The 22991-nt window shown below is 42.1% G+C and overlaps 1 protein-coding gene across 2 annotated transcripts in view; it reads left to right on the top strand.

Annotated features, from left to right (window-relative positions):
* nkd1 (NKD inhibitor of WNT signaling pathway 1) overlaps positions 1 to 22991 on the top strand; it is an 83002-nt gene that overhangs the window by 46148 nt on the left and 13863 nt on the right. For both annotated transcript variants that reach the window (XM_067997901.1, XM_067997902.1), the window contains exons 4-5: positions 626 to 683; positions 19654 to 19760. In XM_067997901.1, the coding sequence (XP_067854002.1) occupies positions 626 to 683; positions 19654 to 19760 (165 nt within the window). The remainder of the gene's footprint in view (positions 1 to 625; positions 684 to 19653; positions 19761 to 22991) is intronic.

Below are 22991 nucleotides of genomic sequence, written 5' to 3'. Positions count from 1 at the left end.
CCTCATTCTGCCACGGGCAGGTGGGAATCTAACTGAAACCAGCAGGTTTCCAATGGGTTAAAGCCCCACCCCCACCCCCGCCCATAATGTCTATTTATCAATAGAAGTACACAGTTTTTGTCAATGGGGGCGAGTTAACAAGGAAACCATTGTGTTCCTACACTAATTTATAGGACTACTATCTGTGCTGGTTGTTGAGTTTCAATCAGAGCTTTACTTGTCTTTTAAACTTGGTCAATGAGGGATAGACTGTTGCAGGATCAGTCTCCCTTATTTCCCTGCCCCCACATAAATATGCTTCCTCTCCTGTGAAGACTGTGAAACTGGGCACCTGAAAATATAAACATTTATATATGATATAACAAAATGTCCGCCATGTAATTGGCAAAGAGCACCGACCTATACTTGCTCATATGATGTGCGTTTATGGGTTTGCTGACTTTCTATAGTTTTTATAGCTCTGGAAATAAGACAGCACTTTTTAATAGTATTCTTTTTAAATAAATACTGTTTGAACATTTCTGTATTTTTCTTTGTTTAAAGAAAACCACTTCATTAAAAAAAATACAAAATTATTATTGTACTTTATACTGAAGGTAACATAACTCTGGGTTTTGTCTTACAGGGGTCGGCTGGTGAATGTAGCAGAGAAGGATATAGTGAAGAACATTATCCTTTAGAAGGTAACTGTCAGCACTTTGTAAAAAGAAATAAATAGTTAGTTTTTTTTTCGTATTTATACTTTATTGCATTCCCAGTTTGTCAGTTGGTTATTGCCTGCTTCACGTTCTCTGAGGCTACAGTTAATTTACAAGGTTTTCAGAGCTGGTGCAAGAAGTTATCATTTCTTCTGTTTATTTACCTGTGTATTTTGCAGAAAAGTTGAAATACATAGAAGAATTGAAATACCTGAGGTGTATCAGTAGCTGGTGAAAGTGCAATGGTACACATTCTGGTTCATAGACTGACTGTAATACTGTAGGGCAGTCCAGTGCAGGTCATTGCTGGCAAAAGCTACTTGGGCTATCTGAAACTCTCTGTTATCAACTCAGTATTCAACTCTTATCATACGTTCCATTAAAGAACACGTATTTTCCTACAACACAGTCATAACAGCAATTGTAAATGCCAATATCTTGGTTATCTAGTCTAATTTAATATTTCATAGAGATTAAATTACATTTCTACATGATAATATCTCTTTTCTTCTATTTAGAGAATGTTAAGAGACACTATTACAAAAACACTTTCATAAGGTCTATCTTACTTCAATTCTTAAGAATATTATCTTAGTCAGTTAGATATTAAGTGGCATTGACAGCTGTCTAAATGGATTTGTGTTTTGATAATGGGCTAATGCCTGTTAGTATTTGCTGAGTCTGTGACATCACAACGTCACTCATTGTTACTAAGTTGATGAAGTTGTATAGAATGCTCTGTATTACGAAGCATAAGATTTCATTATAGTTGTAGCTATGAATTTGTTTTGATTGATGTACCTCTATGGCCACTTTTACTATATATAGTTGAGTCAACATTTCAGCAGTAATGTGTTTGGAAGTGAAGACTTTAATGTGCTTTTAGCCCCAGTGTATTCAGCACTCAGATCTTTACTGCTTTGAACAGTAGCTTTATTGTGACATTAAAGGGACCTTTGCAAACAGTTTTATTGTGAAGAGAGGGACTGCATGTGTAAATATACTGATGCATACTTGCTAATCTAGAAAACTAGCATAAGCTGACAAACAGCTTCAAAATATCTGATACAGTCCCCAAAAAAGCTGGCCACTCAAGAACAGCCCTGACATGTGAAAACAAATAATTACACTCTTCTTCCTTTCCCTCGTCAATTCAACCCCTGCCAACCTAGTTAAACTGGTACTCTTCTACGCTTCCCCCATTGAAGCTGGTGCTCTTCCCTGCCATCTCTCTCCATGTGGGCATACTGTCCCCTAATTCATGCTGGCACTCTCCCTCCTTACTTCCTCTCAGTTAATGCTGGCACTCTCCTTCCTCCCCAACCCCAAAGTGACAATCCCAGCTCCTCCCTCTTATCCCACCCCACCCCTAAGTACTGCTCTCGGCTTCTGCCCCTTTCCTACCTCTTCATTACCATCTATTTTGTTTCACCCCCCTTCCCCCTCGCCCTCACTGCTATCCACTTCTCCCCTATTCAATGCCATCCATTCTACTTACTCTTTCACTGCCCTTTCCTCCCCTTGCCATATATTCTTCCCTGCTCTTGTCATGCTTTCTGCTCCCCCTCCATTTCCCTTGCCATGCATTCTCTCCCCTCCTCTACCCTTGTCAACCATTTCTTCTGTCTGAGTCCAGGTGCTAATGCAACAGGATCCGTTTCTCTTCTTGACAGTGGTCCCAGCACTAATGACAGGGATTGTAGCCAATGTATATTGTAAACAGGAACTCCCGGTCATACTGATTTGTGGCAGCAAACTCTGGCACGCTGACCAGGTCACCAAAATGCTGATTGTCAGCGCCAAATGCTGATACTGGCATAAATGCTAATTTGATGATATCATAATTGTATTCTCTGTTTCTCATTAGAGCAAGTGCAAAAACAGGTGCAAACTGCTTCCTTGTTGATAACCTCCATTTTTCCACTTTAATTTGGGAAGTAAAAAAAACACTTGGACTGAGAGCATACAAATAGCCAATCATCCTGACATTTGTACTTTTAGGGGAATGGTCAGAAGTGCCCATTCTTCTCATTTAAGGTCCTGTTTCATCAGAGTTTTCTCCTTGTTCGCTCACTGATGATGGGACTGCATTTTCTGTATACTTTTGTTACTGACAGAGCCTGTGGCAGGTGTCAACAGTCATGAGAAACAGTCTATCTCCAGGGGCCATAGAAAAGTGCAACTCAAGCCACACAAATCCCCTCCCGCCCATACTCGGGCACTAATTTTCCTGAGCATCTGCTCAACAGGAGGCAAGAATTCTGATACAAAAAAGTCATTTTTTTTATGGCATAGCCCACAACCACAATTGGGCTTGCAAAGTTTAATTTGAAGATCCTGAAATTGTAACTTAAGCAGATCAAGCAGTTCGCTGAACTTCATCTGGTGTAGGTAGACGCTGCAGCTGTCACCATTCATCTCCATTACAGTCAGGGTGATACATGACCAGACAGATGGAGTATTCCAATAGTGGATCTTTCCAGACCCCACCAAAATGTAGGGAATTCCATGTTGTTAGACTTTAATGGGTTGAGCGGTTGTGTTGACTGCAAATCTCTAGGGAACAAGACTGGCTTTCAGCCATGAAGGAAAAGTAAAGGTCAGGATTTTTAAAAAATAGAAAAAAGGTATTGAAGTATTGTTTAGATAATCATCTGAACATCTTGTCCATTGACTCGATGCTCAGGTAGAAGAAAAATCCATCTATCTTAAATGTTTAGAGATTCCTTAGCAGTCATTTATACTTTCCCTGATTAGAGATAGCCAAAAGGTTTGGATTGAAAGGCTTCTTTAAGGGTCATTGACTGTCAAGTTCTGCATACCTGAAGGAGGAACTTCCACTAATTATGTTGCTAAGTGTAGCCTCTCACTATTACACTCCCAGAGATATCCTAATCTGCAATTTAATACAGTCTACCTGTAGCGTTGAAAAATTATAAAATGTTGTCAAACAATACATCTTATCATAGCTTTTTGCATGTCTCCCAAAAACTATTGCTAAAAGGGCCCACTGCATTATTAGAAACTTCAGGTTCTTCACATGAGGAATGAAAAATGTTGAGGAAAATGTCACATGTGTACCGTGAAAACTAGAACTGTTTGAGCACAGATGTATGCAAGGACACACACAAATATTAAACCATTAGAGGTTAACACTCATTTGAGAACAGAATCTGAATAGAGAAGAGCAAGAACACCATAGCATGTGTACATTCAGTCACATCACTAACATATAGCCTAAGGGACTTGCTTTGTCTATGTAACAGAATATAGAAAAGGGGAGAAAGAAGGAAAGTCACCATGGTCTCAGCAGGAAACGTAAAGTGTAAAAATTACCATTATGAAACTTAGCTCTGCCAGAATTGAAGATTCTAAATCTGAGTAGATTTAATTAAATATGCAAATTTGATCAATTACAAAACCAACTTGGGGTGAAATTGGTCAATAGCCGAAGCACTAATCGGGCGGATAGCGAATTGGCAGCCTGTTTTACACTGTGCCCGATTTTTCTTTTCCACTTAAGTTAGTGAAAAAGAAAATCCGGCACTGTGAAACATGAGCTGCCGATTCACTATCAGCCCATTTTGAACTACTGCCATTGACCAATTTCATCCTCACCAGCTCAAAAACCAAGTCACATATTTTGAAAGTTGCATGGTTTATTTGTTCTGTTAAAGAGAATTTATGAATTATGCTAATTACATCAAATTTGCACATGTAAAATTGTCTGGCTATTTTAAACTAGGTCTCAAAACAATTCCTACATTTACTACAATTCGAAGTTGTAACCATTATGACTTGCAATACAATTACAAATTATTCTAGCTTTCATTTACAGAAGCATGTGATTGTAAAATGTACAATAATTCAAATATCATGGGCTCGATTTTAGGAGGGAGGTGGGTAACGCGCCCAGTGAATTCGGGGTGCTCCGCATGCGATCGCAGCCTAATTGAAGGCACTTGGCTTCCGGGTTTCGCTCTGGAAAGCTGCGCAATGGGCGGACTGCGCAGCCGCATCATAGGCTGTCAGCTGGAGGAGCCCTATTTAAAGGGGCAGTCCTTCACTGACTGATGCTGCAGGAAAGAGGTGGCAGAGGAGGTCACCAGCACCACCAACATATCACGCACCTGCATACAGTGCAGGAGGCGCTTCAATGACTTAAGTAGGTCAGCCAAAGTGAGTACACTTACTCATTCCCCTACACTCCATCTGCCACATCACCGCCCTCACCCCACATCTCCTTCTGCACTGCCAACACTACTCTATCACATCACTCATCACACCCACTCAAAGCTCATCCTCATCTTACCTGCACTTACTCACCTCGCCAGTACTCATCCCACCACAACCACTCAACCCCATCCTCATACAACCTCATGACTCCGTCTCATACTCACCCTCTGATGCATCTCTTTCATGGTCAGCCTCACCCAACCTGCCACTACCTGTGCTGCAGCCACAGGGCATGCATCACATATGTGCAGTAGGAAGCGTAAGGCAAACGTGTCGTGAGCATGAAGGGGATACACAAGGGTGTTTGAGGGTTTGTCATGGTTTTTACTTATATTTAATTTCTGATCAACTCACATTACATATTATATTGTCACCACTTCTGCCACGTCTTGGCAAACCTTGTCTGGTTTGTGCAATAATGCCCTTTCCTGAGGATCACTATTAAGACCCACACCTGATGCCACCCATTATGTCACTGCAGAGTGGGTGTAGGTGTATTTGCAGGGCTCTTTTGTGCAGACAACTGAGAGATGTCGGCAATGTCCCCGGTGGCACCCTGGAAGGATGCGGAGGAGAAGTTGTTGAGGGCAGTGGTGACTTTGACAGCGACAGGTAAGAAGGTGGTGCTTGGGCCAGCCGGGAGCAGCTCGGCATGAAGGAGGCTGCAGATGTCCACGACTACATGTCGAGTGACTCTGAGCCTCCGTGTGCACTGCTGCTTTGAGAGGTCCAGGAAGCTGAGCCTCGGTCTGTAGACCCTGTGGCGAGGGTAGTGCCTTTTGCGACGCATCTCTCTCTGCGGTTGCCCTCCCTCCTGCTGTGCAGGTAGATGTGTCACAGCACTGTGTTGTGGAGCTCCACGTGTCAGAGATGGACGGCGTGGCTGGCGAGGCTGGTCATGCTGTTCGTCCTCCGAGGAGGTCATGACTGCAGCTACGACGGCCCCCATCCGGAAGATATACATTTGAGGGGGTCCGCAAGGTAAGTAAATGTGTCTGCACACCGGGGTTGAGGTTGCAAGTTTGTGAATTTTATTGTTAGGAGGAGGGTGGTGGAGGCCAAACTTTGTCCAAAGTGACAGAGTGGCCTCCTGCAATGAGTGAGAGTCTCCCCCCCCCAACCTGTCAAATGGACCTTTGCAGCTGCCACAGGCTGGTGGCTGCAACACGTCCATTTCAACTGGGAGTGTTTCCCCCAGTACGGGAAACAGTCTCAGTTGAGTTGAAAATCCCACCCCTCCTAAAATATCCTACAACTCAGGTCTGCAAACGACCTGAACTATCTACTTAATTGGTTTAAGTGGGATCCCACCGGCTTTAATTGCCGGCGGGAGTCCCGCATGCGGGGGTTGTCACTGGGGAACCCGGAAGTGGGCGGGTTGGAGCCCGGCTCCGGATCCGCCCTGGGAATCCCCGATTTTCGGAGCCCCCCCGCCATGAACCCGCCGGCTCGAACGGCCGAAAATCAAGCCCCATATGTCTGTTACACAAGCTAAAATACTGCAATGTTCACTAACTGAGAGGAAAACTAGAATATGATTGGATATAATACTTCAACTTGGGCTGCTACTTGAAGTTTCAGTTTTGTTTTTTCCCCGGTGAGGGCAGCTAATTGCTAACAAGTTTTTGTGAAAGTGATTTTGCAGTAAATGAGTTGACCTCTGGTAATTCTCTCTGCTCTGGATAAGGCTGTCTTATTGGATCCATTTAATTTGCCAGAAGTTCATGTTCTGGGATATAAAGTTGCACATTCTTAGATTATTCATTGGAATTGGTGCTTTAAAAAAGTGTTGTATAGTAAATATTTTTATTTATTAAACTTACCATTTCGAGAATATTTGTTTAATTTATATTTTGTGCTCTACTTTAAGCATGGATCATAGAGAAATAGTCCTCCTATGAAACATTTACGAATATTCTTTCTTTGGATTTGTAAGCCATGTCTGGGATGTTGGGGGTGTAATGGAGTCGGAGGAAATTTTAAAAAAAAATTCAGCCTGACTCCATTTGATAGTGTATGGGACAGTAACTAATAGGGCAGTAATACTGCATGCCTTGTGTTGCTGTGAAAGTCTTTTGGCTTCACAGTGATGCAGAATATGTGGTTCAACTGAAGCCAGACTGGCATGAGTTTGGTACTTGGCTTCAGGTGTGAGACCATTTCAAGGAGGTAGTTGCATATCACATTTTTTGTACCAGCTGCGTATAACAGCGACCAGTATGAAGTAAATGTTTTAAACTTTACATCAAAATGTTAAAACACTCACATGAATCACCAAGTTTTTAATGTTAGTAGATAGTGGATGAAAGTTGGCTCTTTTCTAATAAAAATATCCTGAGTCTGTATGTGTTTGTTTTGACTACTTGGATGCAGAGCAGTGCTTTCCCCTGACTACACAGCAGTACAGAACTGACAGTATAACTTTGTGCTGCTGGCTTGCAGTGGTCAAAAGTGGGTACCACCTTCAAACAGTGCCTGCAGTATAACTGCAACATAATACAGCGAAATGTCAACCAGCTCTCTCACTATATCTGAGCCACGATGAGCTTGAGAATCCTTCGAACTGATGATACCATAAAAATTAATTTGAAAAATAATCCTTGCTGGAATGAGAAGTATGTGTTCGGATTAAAGTAAACAGTTTATACAAACTACCTTTTTCAAACAGTACCTATCTATCAATTCATAAATAAAAGAATACAAATCCAGGTAGTGTTATTGGAGGGAAAACCCTCTTGAGATAAATCTCTCTCCAATGAGAACTAATTATTTTTTTACTGCTGACTTGTAAAGTCATACATTGATTAGGGAAACCTGTCCATCATGCGCAATGTACTGCTTTCCATTCAAACGATATGTGAATCCCTTAATTTTGACACTGGAATCTTGTTCATAGAGAACAGAATTCCCCTTCATTTATCTGGGGGAACAAAAATTCTTTGAAGTTTCTGAGTTATTGGGAAACTGTACAAGTGCAGTCTTTTTTTAAAAAAAAGAATGTGCTATAGAATAAAAGACGCTGGAATAAAACTTTAATCAGTTATGAAAAAAGCTTGATAAGATCCTTTTTATGGTCTTAGATGGCAGAAAGGCGAGGTGGCGGGTTCCTGGGTTAAGGATTTATTTGGCGAGAGATTGGTACATTAGTGGTCCTTTTGAACTCTAGAATGAAGAAAGTAAACATCAAAGTATTGAGCTATGGGAGCAGATGTTGACTCAGTGAAACTCCAGCTTAAAGGTTATGACTCTTACCCAGTGTTGGGGTTACTATATATATAATGTGGAAAGAAACTGTTTGCCCTTTATTGTATGGTATATCCGGCACCTATATTTGATTTTTGTTAGTTCTGGAGGAGGCGGTTGTTGGGGAGGGGGGAGAGAAGAGAGAAAGTTTTATTGCCGCTTTTCTTAAGTTGCTCTTTTACATTTTATATGTATTTTTTCACTTCTGTCCACTTCAATCACACATGGCCACGGCTGACATCAATAGTACTCTGTGATCAGCCAATTGTAGGACTGATTCTGCAGGGTGGAGCTGGTCCTGCTTTTCGTTTGCTTTAAAGTATCCTTTACAGTAGCTTGCATGTGAACTGGTGTCGTCTCCCTGTTTATTAGAGCAATTGAATTGATACTGCAGTACTCATGCTGTCTAGTTGGAAGTTCAGTGATCTGCTAGAGTTACTGGGCTGTTCTTAAATTCCTGTTTCAAACATTAAAATTATAGCAATAATTTTCACAGCATGTTCTGTGGCTGGAGTCATTCAATTAGTAATGATGATACTTTTTTTTAATAAAGTAATTTCGTATACTATGCATTATGTACAAATGTTCAAAACCTGACCAGAGCTGCAGGGCCTCAAGAACTTGTTTGTACTATAAACAGCATGCAATATATTCATTTTAAGAGGATTTTTAAAGTTGCTGTTTCGATGAAGAATTATTATGCAGAATTTGAATATTTATTTTTTTATGTAATCTTGGCAGTAATGTTTTAAACCATCTGGTTACCAGTTGAGAAACGTACATTACAGAATTAATAATAAATCTCAGCTGGCCAGAAACTATGACAGTTACCTCACAGATAGCTGAGCAAGGCCCTTTTGTTAGAGAGTGCTTACCTTTCTGCAAGTATTTTAATCACGTTTCGCAATGTTTATCATAAAAGTTTCGATTAAAAGTTTGAGGAACTCAGTAGATTTCACAATGCTATACCTAATACCCGCCCCCACATTGCTTTGCTAAAATCACTATTAAATATTATCAGTAAAAGTTGCAAATTGTCACTTAAATATTCCTCCAAAAGCCAGAAAGGGGTTTGAAATGACCATTTAAAAAAAACCCCACTGTAGCTACAAATGAACAGAAAAGAAGTAATTAGGCTTCGTTTCAGGGTCAAATCAATCTGGCCTGTCCAGGCTGTACAAGATGTCCCAGGCTTTCAGGGATCAATGAATCCCTTTAAATACAAGTGTGTTGTTTTTTAATGTATTTAAAAGTTTTAAGCCCTGAAGCGACCAATGATTTTTTTTTGTTTAATTGCTTCTTAAATATAAATTCACAACAGTAAGGTCACATAACTTTAAGTAACCCAGAAGTAGCATGCTGGGATTGCTTTTACTTTAGCTTTGGAGATGGGTGGGGAGAATCTTCTTTGATCTTCAAAAAAAGTTCAATCTTTTGGCAAACATAGAAACAGCGTTTAAATTTCAACTTAATTAATTAGTAATTCTGTTTAATTCTGTCTGATCTACGGCCAAAATGCATTTTTTTAGCATGAGAATAGAGCATCAAAGAGCTTCAAGTGAATATGGTCAAATAAAGCGTTTAATTTGGCAGTTGCTACCTATGGGATAAACTGAGGATAATACATTGTTGGCAGTGCAAACTTAGTGATCCAGACTACAGTCTGCAATACTTGTAACTTATCTTGGTCTTTTAAACCAGCAAAATAAGATCAACTTGCACACAATCTTGCTACCATTACAAAAAAGCAGACCTTATTTTGTTATTTTTTGAAATTCTGTATTTTAATGCAATTGGAGAATTTAATTCGCCAACAAAGCTACAGGCAATAAAAAATTTGGAACTTTGATTAGTACCTTTTGTATTTTCATGAGATTTTTATTATATCAGGAATGCCTTGTAACCCAGCATCAAAACCAAGCCACAAGATTGATGAACTAATCAGCATTCTTTCAGCCATACTTTATATCAACCCTTCTACTTTGCTCCTCTGACTATGTTGGACTGGTAGCAGTGTCCCAGTAAAAAGCTTATTGTTACCTAAACAGTGCAAGATAATAGTTTAATTCTCTTACAAATTAAGTTTCTAAATTAAGTGTTTCACTGAACTTGCAGCTACAGATGCAACTTCTGGTTTAGTGATACTGTCCTCAGTGAGCTTTTGACATGTTCAATATATTTTTGTTGTAACTGGATTCTCCTGAAGAAAGTTTCATCATTATTGTTGTCACAGGATACAGTAAATCCATTTCCCAAGCCAGTAGTGAAGAGATATAGCCTTGAGACAGAAGCATTTGTAACCCAACTTTGGGTTTGCTATTGGATTTTGGATTCAGTAGATATTGGCTACAAACTTCTGTTTTTTTAAAATTTGCTTTGGCTCTATAATTTGGTACGTGGTTGAAGCTAACTAGCTAAAATTCTATCTTTTCTGTAACTGAATAAGTTTATTTTGCAGATTTATTTAAGTTCACCATTTTTTTTTGTTTAAAGGAACTTTTACCCAATGTCCCTCTTGCACGATTGTCTGGTATTCCCGATTTAATTTGTAATATAATTGCCTGTGTTTAAAAAATATAGGTGGAACTGCTTTAAAAAAAATAATTTTTTGCCTGGCTCCCAATCAGATTGTCGCAGGCAAGAAAGTTGTGTGCGCGTGTGCTTATACGCATGCAGAGCTCTGCTCTCGGTGGTTACGTTTTATAAGTTTTGAGAGCAGGGCAAGAAATCATCTGCCTTTCTAACCCATTTAAAATGGCTCTGTATAAGTTTATATAGTGCTCAGAAGGTCCACGGGAGTTATGATTTGGACTCACTGCTTCCCTTCATGTCACAGCAATGCAAAAGTGGCAGTATAATTGTACCCTGAATCACACTTTGCAATAGAAATCTAATGAAAATACCAAAATGACTTTAAACATCAGATTTCCATATAATTAATTACTTATATGCTCCCTATATATTTCTGAACTCCTGTTGTGTGGACTCCTTTTTTTTTGTAGCTGTCTTCCTTTGATAAGGCTTCAGTGAGGATTAAATGAAACTGGTGTAAAATGGGATATGGTTTATTTCCATATTTGTGTGATTAACTGGATTACACAGCTCGTTTAAAAACTAGCTTGGGGAAGAGGTTTAATGCATCATTGCTGAAAGTGGAGTTTTAATCATAAGATGTCTGTTGTGAAATTTAGCAATTTTTTGTCACGTTTTCATTTGATCCAGGTGATTGATATGTGCTTTAATAATTCAGTGGTGATTAGTATATATCAGATAACAATTATTTTACACATTCATTTAATAGTGATTGAAGAATACTTGTTATTTTTACCAAGTGTACACTTGCATACATAACTACTGCAAATATCATAAGGCAACATGTCAGTGATGTTGACTCTGAAAGCAGTCATATTTTTAAGACCGTTTTTTAAAACAAAAGTGATGTAAGTCTTTTTTAGGGATTAATGTTGAAAAATTCTGCATTGCCTTTTTTACTAGAACAGAAAATGGAGATAAAGAAATCAGCTTTTGGACTGTAAAGATTATCATTGTGGTGGCCTGCATTTTTAATTGGTTGTGTGAAAAAGCTATCCAATAAGTTCAAAACATGGAATAGTTGTTGTGAGGTAAATTTAATGGAATATATTGAAGTTATGGCTTCATAGATACAAATTTTGGGTGAGAACGATTGTTAATACTAAGGCATAATGATCAGGATTTTGCAGTGAGACCTCAAGGCAATACACTATGAAATAAACTAAAACTTTACCACAGCTAACCACAAGAGAGCTTATCAGTCTTACAAGCCAAGGATTGCAGTTGGGTATCTATTAAGTTAAGGGTGTGTCTAATTTATCGGCCACAGCTTTCATCTGACAAAACTGTTCAGCCTGTTGGCAGGTTACCAAAAATAAATCTGTTTTTTTTTGTTTTGCATAACAGACATGAATTCTCTCTGATAAATTATTCATAGAAAATAAGTTATGACTATTATGTTAATTCAAGTGTTCCTCCAATAATTGAATTATTAGAGGCTCTTCATTAAAGTACTGTTGTTAGCTGGTCCCAGGTGGATACTGCTTTTATAGATCACCGGGGATAATTGGAACTGGTGGTAAATCAGAACCAGAACTGGACTTGACTAAAATTAAGCTATGCTCGTATTGACCTGGAATCACTCCAATCGCCAAGGTCTGCTGGTCTGTCTACTGCTCATCAAGGACTTCTCCATCACGGCACCTATTCAGGAAAACTCTCCGATTTGGAAACAACACGCTAAACCTGGGATACTTCAATGCAAAACATTCAGTGTCGGGTGTATTAATATAAAGAGCTGCTGGACATAACTGGGGATTTCAAGATGCTGCAGCCCAGTACACTTATCACTTCAGCAGCTTTAACTCCCATGACATGCTTGACCTCACGATTGTAACACCAACTGTGACCAGAAAATGCTCACACCTAAGAGCCGGGGAAGTTGTGGGGAGTGGCCATTTGCCAGTCCCGTTCACACTGAATTTCTCTGCCCGATTGCGATCAGCTGCTGACTGGCTGCCTTCAAGCTGCATCTAGCAGAGAGTTTCATCCACCCAATCGCCTGCAAAACCCTCGATGACTTAGACCTGCCCAGTAAGCAGCTAACTGATGCACTAATGGGAGCAGCAATAGCAACAATTCCAATGAAGTCGACTTCTGGTGATAGGGCTACAGTGACACCCCAACACATCACTACACTGATTCGGTTGAAGAACAGATAGAAGAGGGGCTTCATTATAACAAAAAGGTCAGTTAACTATCCTCAAAAGATTAGACAACTCGGAAAAGGTTTTTGATAAGGTCTGGTACAGTGACTTTGATGTGCCTTCTCCCATCTCGACATCTGATTCAATGGGTATCGAATTTCCTGACAGAATGCACAGCAATCTCCACGATGGTTTGCCCAATGACAGGAGTTCCCTAGGGCTTGGTTTACAACCTACTCCTGTTCCTCATTTGTCGATGACTTTTCAACATTCAAACAAAGGATTGGGACTTGCTCACAGTTTGTGGATGATATTTCTATTTGCATATCCTCCACGAGCTCAAATAGCATCAGAAAAGCTGCAGGTACGCCTGGGTGACCTGGAGAAATGGGCAGCCAGTTGTGAATTCTTCTGAACCCCAGAAAATCACAGTGTGTACCATTATTCAAAAAAAGCAAGGAACAGGATATGATGATTGGTTTTGACAAATAGCTCAATCAAGATCAGTAGAGAGCAGAAGTTCCTGGGCATAACTTTCCAGGAGAATATGACTTTGACATGACACAACGATGATTTCACCACCAGGGCATCAGTCACCCATCTCCCAACCCAGTATCCATGCAAGTCCTGTGAGGAGAGAAGTAGAGTCAGCTCCAGAATTTTCCTCAGATTGTGCAAAGCCTACATCCATCCAAACCTGGGCTATAACCATCCTTGCTGGTGCATCATGAGTCAACCACTGTTTCAGAGGTTACAGACAATCCAGAACCAAGCAATAAGGACAGCATATTACCTCCCATGCTTTATCTGGTCAACCTATCGGCACAACATCTGTGTATTCCAAACAAATAGAGGAAGAGAAACAGAATGCACCCTAGTACATTTCCAACACTGCATTGTCTCGTTATCTGCATTAGGTGACAAACCTTAGCAACATTCAGTCACAAGAGAGGTTAATGGTCAACTGATTAGCCCTGAAATCTACACACTGGTCAGAATTACTGAGTGCAGCACCGTCATGTTAACTCTCGGAGTGGGTTAAAATCAGTCCCAGAATACACAAATAATATGGGCTCCTCACCAGGCATATCACCCTCCCTGACCTGGGGGCAGGTTGAAGTATAGTGGGACCTGCTGGGCTGGGCATCAACTGTTTAAAACTTTAAATACAAGCTAATATTTAAAGACCACCTTTGAATATTATATTCTTTCCAATAATGTTTAAATGGTGAAATTTGCTTCAATTAAGGTTGGGAAACGGGTGAACCATTGTTAAAGTAGGGTGCTTCAGATTCAGCTTCAGTTATTTCAGCTTCTTGCCGGTGGGTTCAGTAACACCTTCAAACCATTTCTGTTGATAATTCTAACAGTATTCACTTTTTAAGCAAAAATGCAGCTGCAAAGACAAGAAAAAAAAATAGGACGTAAGACAGAATGTTTTTTAATTAATATATTTTTTTCATAAATAATCATGATGGCATGACTACCTCTTTTTTAAAGTGGAATGAAGGTACATGACCTTTAATAAAAGAAAGGGGCAAAGGTTATTGGCTCTTTATATGTTATTTTACGAGCAAGAACGTTGTGTCTATTTATATACAAATTTTCCTAATCCATGTCCTTGGACTAGGTAAGGCAGAAGTCACCCACGTTCCTGCTCCTGATCACTATCCAATTGCAAGTGTGTTTGATAGTTGAGAACAGAACTGAGCTGAGCTGTGATGCCCCCCTCCCCCCCATGACTAAATTAGCCTGCTGCTTTGGCGGCCATACATTCAGCTGCCTAGACCCTAAGCTCTCAAATTACCTCCCTAAACCTCTCCGTCTCTCTACCTCTCTCTCCTCCTTTAAGACACTCCTTGAAACCTACCTCTTTGACCAAGCTTTTGGTCACCTGACCTGATATCTCCTTATGTGGCTTGATGCCAAATTTTGTTTGATAATGCTCCTGTGAAGTGCCTTTGGACGTCTTACTATGTTAAAGGCGCTGTATAAACGCAAGTTGTTGTTGTTGCTGGTACTCCCTGTATAGACTCACATAAAGAATAGCCCTTTTGGTGAGGTATTGCAAAGTTGCTGGTGCACGTCACATCATATTCCAGAATGAGTTGCTGTCTTAGGGAGAGATGGGGAGGAAAGGGGGTTGGGGGGGGGGGGAGTGGGGGGTGGAGAAGAGAATCTGCCTAATGTGACCCACTTATAATTTAACAACAAAACCCTGGACATGATTTTGACCCCGAGCCAGGAAGGAGGCAAGGGGCCAAATTGCGGACGGGAAACCCAGAAGTACAGGTTTCCCAGACGTCCTAACGATTTTGACGCAAGGGTGTCTTTTATTTTTTTTTGTCGGTTTGCCGTTTGACTGACCGACCTGATTGACAGGCTGGTCTCAGTCGGACAGGAGAGCAGCCAGGGAGAGGACGTGTTCAGGTTAGTCTTCAGGTCAGTCTTTGATTGTATGGATAGGAGGGAGGCATGAGTTGGCACGGGGATCATCAGTCATGGAGGCAGGGATTGGGGGACAGTCAAGGGGGGAGGGTGTCAGGACTTGGGGGTCATTGCGAGGGTCCGCGATCGTTGGGGGGGAGGTTGGGATCGGGGGTCCGCGATCGGGGTCGGTGGTCCGCAGTCGTTGCGGGGGAGGATCGGGGTCGGGAGTCAGCGATCGGGGGGTGTCGGGGTTTCGTTGTCAGAGGTCCGCGATTGAGGATCGGTGGGGGCCGTGATCGGGGTCGAGGGTCCGCGATCATTGCAGGTAGGCTTGTTGGGCCTTGGGGGAGCACTCCTGCTCCTTCTGGCCCACAAGCTGTGCCAGAAAGGCACTTACATGTTAGTCTCGGGCCTTCTCGCCTCCTTTCACGAGGCGTAAATGAGAAAGCCCTGGAATCCCGGCCCTCCAGGGTTAAAATCGGAAACTGGGAAAATGAAGGCCTGAAGCCTCCTTGAAAGGCTTTAAGGCCCAACCCGCCTCCTGGGAGCGGGTTGGTTGCCCGCCCCGGTGAAAACCGGAAATGGGCAGGTTGGGGCGGGTCTGAAATGGTTGAAATTTTGAATGGCCGCCCGCCCCCAATCCGATCCCAATTCACTGTTAAAATAGTGCCCCATTTGTTTGCTGTTATCAAGTTTTAGGATAGCTTTGGGAATTTGTAAAATAGCATTAAAAAAACACGCTTGACATATCAGTGCCTCCTGCTATTGTCTCTTCATTGCCCATGTTATGTTGCGACACCCTAATAGTGCCCCAGAATACGATAGTAAAATCTTTCAATCAATCTTGTGACTTCTTGCAGGAAAATATAACACATGATTTATGATTATACAACAGTTGCTCTGTGGAAAGTAGATATTTACAGTTTAAAACAACATAATGACTGTAAGTCATGCATTAATAAACTTTCACTTGAGGGTCTAGAAGTGCATTTGCCAGGCTTTGTGATATGTTGATGTCCAAGGTGTACTTTGTTTGGCTATGCCTGTTGAAGAACAGATTTACAGTGCTTTAAATCTTAGTCTGACTTACCGTTAGTCGTACTTTTCACAGATGAAGTGTAAAATCTGCTGTTATGGAATAATGTCACAGGAGCTGATTAAAACCGTAGCGCCAGTATCATTCAAAGTAAAGTCCACAACTACCCCAGGGCAGCTGGCTCAAATTGCACATTGTTCTATAAACAGTAATCATGAAGATAGAATCATTTCTAATAAAAAATGAAGGTTCAATTTATGAGCATTTTTTAAGGAATGCATCAAAACAGTATATACTTTCAAAACTAGTGCAAGTAAATTTAAAAGTTGTCAAATTCTAGTCTGTTGGAGGCAGCAGATATTATCTTGCAGTTACTGAAATTTTGTGAGATTCTGTTTGTACAAAAATGACAAAAATCTCCTGGTGGTTTCTTTGTCTTGAAGATCCATGAACTAAAAGTTCTTACTTGGATCACTAAATAGGTTGTCTTTCTTCCCCCCTCTCTGTACAGCTGTATTTGAATGCCCCATACCAACTCCTCCTCCAGTAGTCACTCTCTTGCCCTCCCTTGGTTGTTATATGCATTGTATCACCTAATTAAGTAAAAATGCTGAGGTCAGAGTTTGGCATTTGACCTGAAACCTAGATGAAGTAGTTTCGGAGGTTTGTGAAAGTTGTTGCGATACTGTATGGCTTGAATTGCTATGAAGCAAAAGATACTTTCAGTGATGACCCAGATAATCCACAAGATCTGTTGTGGGAGTCGGGGTTCTGTATTTGCTAACTCACTGGGACGCCATTGGGACATTTATTTCTGTTGCTGTCTACTAATGGAAAAAGGTTTTCTACAATGACTGCACTGCTTTCTTTTGGGTATCTGAGACCATGGGCCTGATGTTACCAGGGCTGCGGGTTCTTGGCGTGGGGGCTATCGCGCCCGGCGAAATCAGTCAGTCACCCACGCGATCGTAGCCCAATTGGATCCACTTACCTGCTCCTCCGGGTTCCCCACTGCTGATCTGCGCATCGGGCGGGCTGCGCATGCGCAGTAAGATCTGTCAGCTGGAGGAGCTCTATTTAAAGGGGCAGTCCTCCACTGACAGATGCTGCAACAAATAAGAAAAATTACAGCATGGAACAGCCCAGGGGGAAGGCCACTCCCAGTTTAATGATGCCTCACTCCAGGTATCAATACACGGGGTGAGGAGGAGGGGGAGGACAGAGATCTTCCCCCCGGCAGGCGGGAGGAAGCGGCCTGCCTCTGCCACCAAGAAGGCCTGGCTCGAGGTGGCAGAGGAGGTCACCTGCACCACCAACATATCGCCCACCTGCATACAATGCAGGAGGCGCTCCAATGACCTCAGTAGGTCAGCCGAAGTGAGTACACTTACTCTTTCCCCTACACTCCGTCTGCCACATCACCGCCCCCACCCCACACCTCCTCCTGCACTGCCAACACTACTCTGTCACATCACCCCTCATACCCAATCAAACCTCATCCTCATCTTACCTGAACCTACTCACATCGCCAGTACTCATCCTGCCACTACCACTCAACACAATCCTCATACAATCTCTTGGCTCTATCTCATACTCACCCTCTTGTGCATCTCTTTCACGGTCAGCCTCACTCAACCTGCCACTACCTGTGCTGCAGCCACAGGGCATGCATCACATATGTGCAGTAGGCAGCGTAAGGCAAACTTGTCGTGAGCATGAAGGGGATGCACAAGGGTGTTTGAGGGTTTGTCATGGTTGTTACTTATATTTAATTTCTGAGCAACTCACATCACATATATTGGCACCACTACTGCCATGCCTTCGCGAATCTTGTCTGGTTTGTGCAATAATGCCCTTTCCTGAGGATCACTATGAAGACCCACAACTGGTGACACCCATTGTGTCACTGCAGAGTGGGTGTAGGTGTATTTGCAGGGCTCTTTTGTGCAGACGGCTGAGAGACGTCGGCGATGTCCCCGGTTGCACCCTGGAAGGATGCGGAGGAGAAGTTGTTGAGGGCAGTGGTGACTTTGACAGCGACAGGTAAGAAGATGGTGCTTGGGCCAGCCGGGAGCAGCTTGGCATGAAGGAGGCTGCAGATGTCCACGACTACATGTCGAGTGACTCTGAGCCTCCGTGGGCACTGCTGCTCAGAGAGGTCCAGGAAACTGAGCCTCGGTCTGTGGACCCTGGGGCGAGGGTTGTGCCCTCTGCGTCGCATCTCTCTCTGCGGTAGCCCTCCCTCCTGCTGTGCAGGTGGATGTGTCACAGCACTGTATTGTGGAGCTCCACGTGTCAGAGGTGGACGACGTGGATGGCGAGGCTGGTGAGGCTGGTGATGCTGTTTGCCCTCCGAGGAGGTCATGACTGCAGCTACAGCGGCCCCCATCCGCAAGATGTATATCTGAGGGGGCCCGCAAGGTAGGTACATGTCTCTGGACCCCGGGGTAAGTGTGCAAGTTGGTGACTTTGATTGTCAGGAGGAGGGCGGTGGAGGCCAAACTTTGTCCCAAGTGACAGAGTGGCCTCCTGCCATGAGTGAGGGTCTCCCCCCACCCCCCCCCACCCACCACCTGTCAAATGGACCTTTGCAGCTGCCACAGGCTGACAGCTGCAACAGGTCCATTTGAACTGGGAGTGTTTCCCCCAGTGTGGGAAACAGCCCCAGTTTGCTTTAAAATCCCACCCCTCCTCACATAATCCCTTAATCAGGTCAGCTAAACAAGCAAAGTAAATAGCGTCAAGTGGCATCCCGCTGGCTTTAATTGCCTGCGGGATTTCCACCAGCAGGGGCTGCGCGCGCACGCCGGTGCATCAGTGCGGAAGTGCGCGGGTTCGAGGCGGGCTCCGGTCCCGCTCCGGGATTTCCCGATTTTCGGGGCCCCCCGCCAGGAACGCACCCGATAGCGGGTGCTAAAATGATGCCCCATCTTTTGGAAATTAGGACAGGATCCTTAGGAGTGTGCTGTCTTTGCAGTGGGTGGGGGTGAACTCCCCCCAGAAAAGTTTTAAAAACCCAGGAGATAAACTCTGACATTTAGACTGCTTAATTTTTGTTTTACTGTGTTTAGGAATCGTTTTCTATTTTAGATATTAGTATCTGTAATTGTGTATACAGAATTAAAATTTACATTTTTAAGAATTTATATGGAAACATATATAAACTGTGCTGTACCAAACTAAAGAGAATAAATACTAGTGGCAACTATATCTATTTAAAATTTATCTGAAATAAGTTGAAACACCAACCCCCTCTTTTTTTTCTTTAAAGTTGCTCTACCTCCAGAGAACACGGATGGCTTCAATAAGACAGCTGAGAAAAAAATGGAAAAAGAAGGAGCTGGACAAACTGGTGCAAAGAAACAACTGAAATTTGAAGTGAGTTTTTAAAAATATCTTTGGTTAAGGGTGTATAATGTGCACGAGTAGATAAAGGACTTTCACAGGTGTCGACAAACAAAAGGGAAGAATTCAGCAGCTGAAAATCTTTTTCATTGTGAGTGGCTTTACAAATGCACATTGTCCAATTTAAAATTTAAAAATGGGGAAGAAAGTAAATTTGTCATACCTTCCTCCCCCTTTTCTGATCCGCAGCCAGATTCTTTGTGCTGTTGAGATGTGCAGCTCCTGCATGTGTGCATTGGGCTAAGAACATCATAAAATTGCTGCAGGTCAGTTGCAAGTATTGGGGGTAATTTTGACTTTGGGTGATGATGTAAAACTTCCATGGAAATAAAAATCGGGAGAGACGTATAACAGGCAGCTGAATCGATATTGCCCGTTTTACACTTATCGCCCAAAGTCAAAATTACCCCCATTATCTCTGTCAGGGCAGAATCTTCAGACTGGAACTAGGCCCATGGTTTGCAACTCTTTTAATGAAAATCATGTAGAAGGAATGGCCTTGGGCTAAGTTCAGACTGCAAAAACCATTCCTCTGACAGATCCGGCTGCAAAACACGGTCTAATGCACACACATCACTTTCATGCTTATTTAATATTTACTTGGTGATCCCCAGTGGCCCACATAAAAATCTGATTTTTGTCTAGGTTAAAGGCCCATTTATTTGCACAGGAAGGAAAAGCTAAAATTCTAAGCGGGTAAACTTAAACCTCAGTGGGCTGCAGTGGTTCAGTTCCCTTTATACACCTAGCCTGGTTTTCCTTTCCAATGATATCAACGGAAAGGAAATGGTTGTGTAACAGGCGACTGATCTGCTACCGCCCATTTTGCGGCCCCACTGAAGCTGAATTTCACCCCCGTATATTTTATTGGTTATCAATCACCTGATGTGCATTTCATGAACAATATGAGTCACCACCTTCAACAAAGATGGAGCCAGAGAGGAAATTGGGGAATGAAATTTAAAAAAAAATCTTAAATCAACCAATCATCTTCCAGAATCCGTATTGTAGGCGGGATTATAAAGCTCTGACTACCTGTGAATAGGAGGAGAAAAAAACCTGCTTTTAGGTCCAGTAATTGTAAACCTTCTGCTCAGGTTTTTCTTGTCTGCATCAATGTTGTTACCAACATTCAGAATATTTAGATGTTAGTGTTAAGTGACAGACGTCAAAGAAATAGCCATGTCAAATTGTGGGACAGGGCATGGTTAATGTAGAAGGGAATTGCGATATGGTGATCTCTCTTAAGGTACATATCTTTTTATGTTTTACTGATGTTCAGAGTGAATTCTTCTACCTATTTCAACAGATTTCACCAGTACTGTAGCCAAGATTTTAGCATGGGTACACTTGCTATATCATGAAAATACAAGATAGATGTGACCGTCCTGAACTGTTAGACACGGCATCGTCTTGCAAACCGCCTGAATGATTCTTAGACTGAGTACTACTAACCTACAGTGCATGAGAAACAGTTAATGTTGAAGCATCATGCAGGTGAAAATCATTATATCATGATGGTGTCATCTGAATGATGACTGGAGCCTACACACTTGAGTTCAAGTCCTTGTTAGTCAGGGGCTGCTGTTTCCCAGTTACACTCCCTCCTTTTTAGATTGTTACTCCTGAGTGTAAATCCCATCTTCAGTGAGAACAGATAAGAAATGGCATCTTATTTCCTGTCAGCTGTGGTACAGTTATATGGGAATGTCATTGTGGGTGATCACTACTTTTAATGTAAAATACCCTCCAAGATGGAGTGGAAAAAATTATTTCCAAGATATATTTTCAAGTATTTATTGAGGGTTTTGCAGTAATAGAACAACTGTATCTTTCATTACCAATTATAGGTTCTTGTGAGAGAAGATATTCCTATTTGTGTGAATCTTTAAGTAGCCTCTTAGAGCTGCAAGGTTAGATCTTCCAGTGGGAAAAGAACTTCATGGATGACATTTTTATAGGTCCATTTCCAGCTGGCTGGTGTTGAGGATTGGCAATTTTCCTGTTCCTGGATATTGATCTTGGCACTCAGACATTAGAACTGCCAGACCTCGAATCTCAGCTGCTACTGAACCTTTGACCTGTTAAAGCACGGGGATCACCATCTAGGAGTAGGAACGATGCTGATCTCTACTTGCCTCAATGGCAGCTGTCTACAAATAGACCTAACCATCGTGTTGGATCTGAATTCGGCTAACATGGACGGGCATAAATAGGAATCTCTCCTTTCTGGAAGCAGATCTGTTTAACAGTCTTGTTTTACATTCTTTCTTAATGGAGTACTTTACACTAAATGATGTTGGCCACTTAACGACAAATAAATACATACCAGATCAAAGCCTAGAATTGCTTCATTTTTCCCATTCAGTCTTATTATATAGAATTTCCGATTTGGGAACAAAACCTAAAGTAAACTCTCCTAAAGGCTCGGCTGGTAAATGTACTGCCTGCATACAGCTGAAGCATACAGACACAGGCATGATAAGTCTGTGGTTGGATGGTGGTAGGACATGCATTTGATCTCAGCATCCATAAGCTAGAGAGAGGAAAAATTAGCCACAGTTCCTGCTCGTGATTACTGATTAATGACTCCTGCTGGAATTTTTGTGCGTGTCTACACGTACAGTACCAGAGACTGGCTGTCATGACATATATCACTCCGATCTGAGGCATCTCAGGCACAAGGCCCACCCCCAGCTTATTCAAGAGCCTCTGAATCTTGGCACCTTCCAAGGCAACAACAGGGAATGGCTGGGAATGCTCCCTCCCATCTCAGGTCCAAGGGAATGCTTGGCCTGTGCCTATTACAGGCCCAGATCCACATCTTTGGGGAAGTCCCAGAAATCCTGGGGCAATGTATAGAGAGCAGAGCTCTGGTGTCACGAGTCTCCGTCCCTATTTCCTGTCAATAGAATCTGGGTAATAAGTGTGCCCTGTGAGCTACAGATGGGAAAACTGGCCCCGTGTTGTCTACGCTCACCAGTGAACAATGGCCACTTAAATGAGAACTTTGGAGGGCTATTGGCTTCTTTACAACCCTACCTCACCATGAGTCACTGCGTTCAGGAGAGGAAAATTAGAGGGTAAAATGCAGCATCATTACAGTACATGTTCTGATTACCAGAGAATACCAAATACACAATTTTAGAAATGCCTCTAGTTATAATCCCCGTCTACTCTGAAATGTTTCCCTTCAGTATGCAT

This window comes from Heptranchias perlo, chromosome 16, assembly GCF_035084215.1.
Source record: "Heptranchias perlo isolate sHepPer1 chromosome 16, sHepPer1.hap1, whole genome shotgun sequence".
NCBI lineage: Eukaryota > Metazoa > Chordata > Chondrichthyes > Hexanchiformes > Hexanchidae > Heptranchias > Heptranchias perlo.
Note: the sequence above shows the minus strand (reverse complement) of the source record. Positions and strands in the feature narration are given on the sequence as shown.